General features: G+C 41.4%; 1 protein-coding gene across 1 annotated transcript; it reads left to right on the forward strand.

Moving 5' to 3' along the window:
* The first annotated feature begins 620 nt into the window (after positions 1–620).
* On the forward strand, positions 621–1961 carry LOC147607486 (protein G1-like1). The gene has a single exon (XM_086790503.1). It carries the CDS (start codon positions 1058–1060, stop codon positions 1805–1807), a length of 750 nt encoding a protein of 249 aa, XP_086646629.1. The 5' UTR covers positions 621–1057; the 3' UTR covers positions 1808–1961.
* Positions 1962–7673: the final 5712 nt, after the last annotated feature.

The following is a 7673-nucleotide window of genomic DNA, read 5'->3' on the forward strand; positions in this document are numbered from 1 at the left end:
TGCGGCGATGTGGGCAGCACGCAAATTTAGACCACCGAATCTCAAGTGGGACAGCGGAAGGGGAGGTGAAGGTAAGGGTTTTGTGTCTAATCCAAAGGCCCCAGCGCGGCCAAAAAAAAAAACCTTTTATAAAATTTTTTGTGCGGCCCACCTTAGATTGCATGAGTTATATTCGCGACAGTAAATTTAGGGCGAAATAACGTAAAAGCTGCCCGCACGCCTTTTTTTAAAAAAATATAAATATTTTATTGTATTCTCTTGCATTTTGTTTTGCACCTGCCCCGGCCGGCGCGGCGAATCTTCCGCATCTCCCCAAGGCACCGAAAGTCCACGCCGGACGCCACGTCGGCGCGCGCCCCTGCGCTCCCGGAGAGAACGTGGGCGCCACGACGCCTACGGTACTTTTCCCCGAGTCCAGCGTGGACGGCCGCGTGGGATGGGGGTGACGTCATGCGCGCGTCAAGCCCACGAGCGTGCTGTCTGTGCGAGGGCCAGCCCCGGTTCCCCGGCGGGGGGCCCGCGACGGGGATTTCTCATTTTTTACCGGCTGTGGGCCGCATGTGGGCTCCACGCCACTTGCTGCTCTCTTTCCCGAGTCCATCTTTTTATCATTTCAATTTCATCAACCCTTGTAGGCTGTCGCCTCCTAGATTCCACTGTGTGTGATGGTCATGGTCCTTCAATGGTTTCCCGTTTTACGCTTTCAGCAGCAGCAGCAGATGAACTAGTGCTCTCTCTCTCTCTCTCTCTCTCTCTCTCTCTCTCTCTCTGGAGTCTGTACCCCCCCTTCTCTCTATATCTCTCTCTCTCATACATCCATCTCTACCTTTTGATCCCATAAGTCTCCCTTTCTCACTCTGCGTCTTCCCCTTTGGACCTGTCAAAACAGATCTAGAGCCGCCCCCCGCCCCCACACCGTCACCATGGACTTCAAGTAGACCTCGCCATCTCTAAGGGCTTCTGTGTCTTACAGGACTGCCCTCAAACCCTACCTTAGAATTGCACCAATTCTCCCTCAAATTACAAATCCTCTAGCTTCGTCTACCCCCCATCGTCCATGAACGGGGGTGGCCTGGATGCAAATGCGTCCATCTCCGGAGTCGGCCTCTTCATCAACCATGGACTAATGCTACCACAGACCTCAGAGGGCATGCACATGCAGTTCCCCGGCTCAAGAGGGCAAGTTCATCACAACCCGGCGGCGGCCGCTACCTCTCCCGCTCCCGCTCAGACCGCTCCACCCAGCCGCTACGAGTCTCAGAAACGGCGAGATTGGAACACGTTTGGGCAGTACTTGAGGAACCACCGACCGCCGCTAGCCTTGGCCAAATGCAGCGGCGCGCATGTTTTGGAGTTTCTGCGATACTTGGACCAGTTTGGGAAGACCAAGGTGCATGCACAAGGGTGTCCTTTTTTCGGGCACCCGCAGCCGCCCGCGGCATGCGGCTGCCCGCTCCGCCAGGCGTGGGGCAGCCTCGACGCCCTCATCGGGCGCCTCCGCGCAGCGTTTGAGGAAAACGGCGGCAAGCCAGAATCGAACCCCTTCGGGACACGCGCAGTTCGCCTCTACTTGCGAGAGGTGCGAGAGGTGCAGGCCAAGGCAAGGGGCATCGCCTACGAGAAGAAGAAGCGCAAAAGAACACCCGGACAGACAGCAGCAGCAGCAGCATCAGCATCGTCGTCTACAGCAACAACCATGACTGCCGCAGCTCCGCCTCTCATCCCGTCTGATCACACGTACCATCATCACCATCTTCAGCAAGCTGCAGGTCCAAACTCCACACCCATGATACCAAGCTTCAACTGATAACATAGCATAGCTTAGTAAGAAGCACATGGATCCATATAACATATACAACAATAATAATGGGCGCGAGTATATCCTTACCTAGCGCGTAATATATTGTACTGTTCATGGAAACTCATGCTCTTTGGTTTATGGCATTACTTTATTTGGCTAATTACTGCTTGTACATTTTTAGGTACTTTAATCATTACAAGTGTACATTGCTATTTCTGGCCCAAAGCAAATTTGGTTTCGTATTTATTATATATAATATGCTTTTCAAAACCTTGCAGATGTAGTCTTGAACAGCCTTGTTATTCCTAATTGCTATAAATGGACATTCCACGTTCATGTGCAAACTTTGTTACCTACTCTAATGTGCCTTCCATGATAAAGTGTAAACAGTCGCATGTAACCTCATTGCAACTTGCAACCCTTACATTTGGAGGTAGGCACAACTATATAGCTGGAGACCACAATTGAAAGGGTGAGATTAAACATTGAGCCCTTGGATTTTCTTTGGCACTAGCAATGACCACTTTTCAGCAGAAACGCCCTTGTGTAGAAGATTGGAGGCACTATTGTTAGTGGGATAGCCTAGTGGTAAAGCCTCGGCCCTACTAAGCAAGGGGTCTTGCGTTCAAATCCTAGATCTTTCTGTCCTCTATCGTGTATGACATGTTGGGTGTTGCTCTACACATGCCATGCACTAATGTGTATAAGTGTACTGCATAAGTGCATCTTAAACCCATGCCATTGGGACTTAGAACTTTTTTAGGTAGTTACAGAGAGGTGAGGTCACAGCTAAGGAGCTAGATGGAGCGATAGATCGATGTTGATAAAGATATGAAAAGAATTAACCTTGACATGAGATAGGAAAAGGGAAAATGCTCAATATATTTATAAGGATCCAATCAAAATCATGAAATAATAAACTATCCACCAGAAACTTGAACTCTCACATTTTGACTCTATTTGTCTGATGCATGTTTTTGGTGACGATCCATTTCTCTTTATAATGTGTCTTCTATACATGTATGTACATAAATTTGTGTACATTTTGGGCTCCGCATTTTTGAGCCTCACAAATCACTTGTATTGTTCATGTAGCTATCTTTTTCTGATAATTAAGGCTACACTCATTGATGTCCACCCATGCACTGTTAGTTTTCATGGTAGAGTTGTGGGTACAATAATTCTCAGCTATGGAGGTTGAAATATCTTCATGACATAGGAGTGTGTGTTCAAAAGGATAGAGAAAGAATTAAGAGAGAGAAGATAAATGCTAGAGAGAGAATGAAGTACACGACTCAATGATATGACTGTTGATTGATTGCTTCAATGAAGTACATGCACCTTTATAGGTTATAAAGGTTACCCCAATGACATCATTTCTTATGCCAGGCAGACGCAAATATCTAGATATTATTTGATACCTCTAAAATAAGAGGTGGTTCACACACAGACAAGATAGTACCACTCTCTAGGAGATGGTTCATACATACACAAACAAGTAATGCCTTGATCCCAACAATCCCTCCCTCAAGGGATTTCTCATACTCTGTGAAGGATAGATCTATGCTCATGGTTTCTCATGCCAATTTTTTTAGTCAAGGATAAATCACATGACTCCAGTTTCACATGCCAGTTATGGGGTCCCAAGAGTAAGGACATATAAGAGATCATACCACACAAAAGAACCCAACACACACAATGGAATTAAAAAGCCCAATCATCAATGCAATAGGCTACCTCCTATATAGAAAGCTCTTCAACAATATTAGGTTTGAATAGCAATCTTTTTCAAGACAATTACTGGTCCCACAGATACCACAAGGATTTAGGCTTAGATACCACAAGGATTTAGGCTTAAAGAATCCTTTTCTAAGTGATTGCTTTTCCCACATAACCTGCAAGGCTTTCCTTTGGCTTGTCCTCCGTATATGAGCCCTTGGACTTTATAGTAAAACCTTGTTCTGTGATAGCTTTTCTTCTTCTTCCTATGGACACTAATGATTTCCTCCAAGATAGGATTAGTAATGTTCTTCAAGGTGGTTGCTCAGCTTGTCGTACTCCTCAAGCATGATTTTGAGAAGAACCGCCATATGGCATCATCTTCTATTTTTACTGGAGATTGAACTGTAGCTAGTTGACCCACGAGACTCCTCATTTTATTGGTATGTGCCGCAAGAGATTCTCTTGTCTTCAGTTGTAACTCAAAGAAAGTGATTTTCAAAGATAGATTTGAGTTTTTAGCACTGGCGCCGAAAAGAAAATCAAGTTTTACCCAAGCTTTAGCAAGTGATTCTAGATAAGAAATGTGATGCAAAATATAGTCATCGCCCAAGCCAAGGGAAATGATGGCATATGCCCTCTCTGCTCTAATTAGATCCTATTATGCTCTTGGCTCTTCTTGATTGGTTACATCAGTATCAGAGGAAGAGGTTCCATTGGTCTTCACCAAAACCCCATATATTTTCTTTCATTTTCTAGGTGTGGAAACCTTGACCATTGAACTCACTGTATGAATATATGAGCTCATAGTTGCAAAAAGAATAATAATTTTTAAATGGTTTTTAAAAATTAAGGTTTCCAAACATCGAGGTTTTTAGAAATGATGATGTAGTAGGATGTAGCAACCCTTTAATGCTTAATATATGCCCTCAATTTTGAAAAATGATGAGGGTTTTAAGATTAATGCTTTAATTAAGAAAGATTTATAAAGATTTGGAAGAGCCCCAAAATTTCTCTGATGAATACCTTTTTTCTTCGTGGAGGCTCCCCCTTTTTTCTACTATAGTTGAGTTATCATGGAGGCTCCCCCTTTTTTTGTTGGTTCAACTGCTCTACCAATGTGAAGAGAATGGCATGGACAAGTAGTAGCTGGGTGTTGAATGGGGCAGGTAGTGCTTGCTAATGCTGGCTGCAACATTAGCGGCTAGATGGGCTACACTTAGGTGCTTGGCGATGCTAGCTATAGCATTGAAAGCTGGGTTGTGTACAGTAGTAGCTTGGTGATGCTGAGGTATATGTACAACACGTCGAGAAATTGTGGCGGGCAGCTCAGGGGTGGTATATCGAATAGAGAAGCAACACTGCATTGTTGACAATTTGCAGAACACGATGGTGAAACTATAGCAGTAAAAGTCAATGTGGAGCAGTGCTCGTAGCCAGATGCATACGAGGAAAGTGAAGAGAGCAGTGGCTATGGGCCATGCAAAGGTTCTACTTTGATACCATGAACTAGTTTTCGTGGTAAAGCTGCAGGTACATTACTCAATTTTGGAGGTTGAAAGATCTTCATGGGCATAGGAGTGTGTGTTGAGAAGGATAGAGAAAAAATAAAGAGAGAGAAGGTAAATGCTAGAGAGAGAGTGTACATGACTCAATGATGTGATTGCTGATTAATTTCTTCAATGAAGTACATGTGCACACCTTTATAGGTTATAAAGGTTGGCTCAATGACATCACTACTTTTGTCAGGCACTGTGACACACAAATATTAAAAAACACAACTATCTCTTCCTTCCCCCCCTTCTCTTCTTGATTTGCATACATGCATGTGAAGAAGAAGAAGATTACTTGTGATTAATTATATATATATGTGCTTTTTTATGTCTTTTTTTTAACAAAAAATGTTTTTTTAACAGAAGTATCTTTTTCTCACCAAATTTCATCAAGGTATTCCACTGAGATAATCTTGCCATTTTTTCAATTTACCAGGGGGATATGAAAAATTTGAAGAAGAGGAGGAGGATGAGGAAATCCTTCTTTTTCATCTACTTTCTTATGCATGAGACGTTTTAAGAGGAAGAAGAAAAATGGCTTATTCTTCATTTTTTCAGAATCTTCTTCTTACTATGCACGTGAAGATATAAAGAAAAAAAGCTCTACCTTTTTGCTTCTTGATCTTCTTCACATGCATGTGAAGAAGATATAGAGAAAAAAAGCTCTACCTTTTTGCTTCTTGATCTTCACATGCATGTGAAGATATAAAGAATAAAAAGCTCTACCTTGATCTTCTTCTGCACATGCATGTGAAGGAGAAGGAGAGGAGGAGGAAGAAGAAGGCATGCAATCTTCTTCTTCTTCTTCTTCTTCTTCTTCTTCACATGCATGTGAAGTGGAAATAGAAAAAGCGTGCATACCTTCTTTTTCTTCTTTCACATAAATTTCAGATGAGGAATCAAAAGAGGGCATGCAATATTCTTCTTCTTCCTCCTCCTCTACTTCCACTTCACATGCATGCATGTGAAGTGGAAGTAGAAGAAGAGTGCATACCTTCTTCTTCTTCTTTCACATAAATCTTTTCTATGTGGAATAAGAAGAGTGCATACATGTCTAAGTCTTCTTCTTCACATGAAGGAGAAAATAAAAAATATGTAGCTTCTTTTTCTCCTAATCTCACAAAGGTGAGTCCATGAAGACCTCTATCCTTTTATCATTTGAGATTTACTCGCTTTTCTTGTTTCTTGCTTCTTCTCTTCCTTTTTTGTTGATAAGCATATGAAGAATAAAAAGAACAAGATCTATATCTCGATGCTTCTTGTATAATAATTTCCTTGTGTTCTGGTTCTTTACATGCATGTGAAGAAGAAGAAAAATAAGACGATGATGATAAGATGAAAGGCATGTGCTTTTCTTGTTCTATAATTTCCTCGTATTCTTATTATTTACATGCATGTGAAGAATAAGAAGATGATGATGATGATGATAATGATGAATAAGGCATGTGTTTCTTGTTCTTGTTGTTCATCTTACTCTTCCTCTTTAAATGTTTGAATAAGGAGAAGAAAATAATTAATTATTTTTCTAGTTCTTCTTCACGAGCACATGATGACATGATGATCTCGTAGAAGAAAAAGAAAAAGAGGATCATGAAGAAAAAGCCTATTAAACATGCTCTTTTCTTGTTTTTGTTATCCTTAATCCTCCTCCTCACAAAGTTCTTATGGGCAAGAGGAAGAAGTAGTAGTAGAGCACATGCCTCTTTCTTCTTCTTCTTCTTCATGTGCACGTGAAGAAAGAGAAGAGTGGAAGGAGAAGCATTTCTTCTTGTTTCTCCTCTTATTATTATCTTTAGATAATTTTTATTTTCATGTGTGTTTTTACTTTAAATCCATGGCTTGTTTTCACTAATAATCCTTATATCTAATTATCTTTTCTCACTAATAATCCTTTCAAAAACTTTATGCTTTTTCATGTCTTGTTTTCACTAATAATCCTTTATACTCCCCACCATGCCTCCTTATTCTCTAAATATATTTAAGGTGAGTCTAGGAATTCCTCTCTCCTTACGTATGCATGCATGAGGTTAATGCTTGCCTATATGCATAGAAGCTCATGCATAAGCCTCTATGTATAGAAACTCATGAGGCTCTATGCATAAGCCACTATGCATTTGCTTCTATTAAGCCCTCTATGCATAGAAACTCATGAGGCTCTATGCATATGCCTCTATGCATGATCTTGTATGCATTAAGGTCCCTATGCATAGAGGAATTTTTATGAGCTTCATTTTCATGCTCAAGATTCTATGCATAGGAGCTTATGCATGAGCCATAGCAGCTTATGCATGAGGTTCTATACATAAGGCTATACATAGCCTTTACGTATACCTATATGCATGCCTATGCATAAGCTTCTATACATAAAGGCTATGCGTAAAACTATACTTAGCCTTTATGCATGCTCAACACTGTTGTGAGGAAAATAGCTAACTGACGAGGGTTACCTAAAAGGATTCCCTCCCAAGATGTGTGAAAGCTCAAAAATGGCTTAAAAACACAGTTTTTTGAAAGCACATCTAAAATGGCATGTATGCATTTAAAAACCACAAGAATTTTGACTTTTTTCCAAGATTGTGAACATGTGTGACCTTCGTAGA

Source organism: Cibotium barometz, chromosome 55, assembly GCF_041138505.1.
Source record: "Cibotium barometz isolate CiBa-2024 chromosome 55, ASM4113850v1, whole genome shotgun sequence".
Taxonomy (NCBI): Eukaryota; Viridiplantae; Streptophyta; class Polypodiopsida; order Cyatheales; family Cibotiaceae; genus Cibotium; species Cibotium barometz.

What these genes read in the sequence shown, in the direction of transcription:
- LOC147607486 (XM_086790503.1), top strand. Translation starts at nt 1,058, where the DNA reads ATGAACGGGGGTGGCCTGGATGCAAATGCGTCCATCTCCGGAGTCGGC.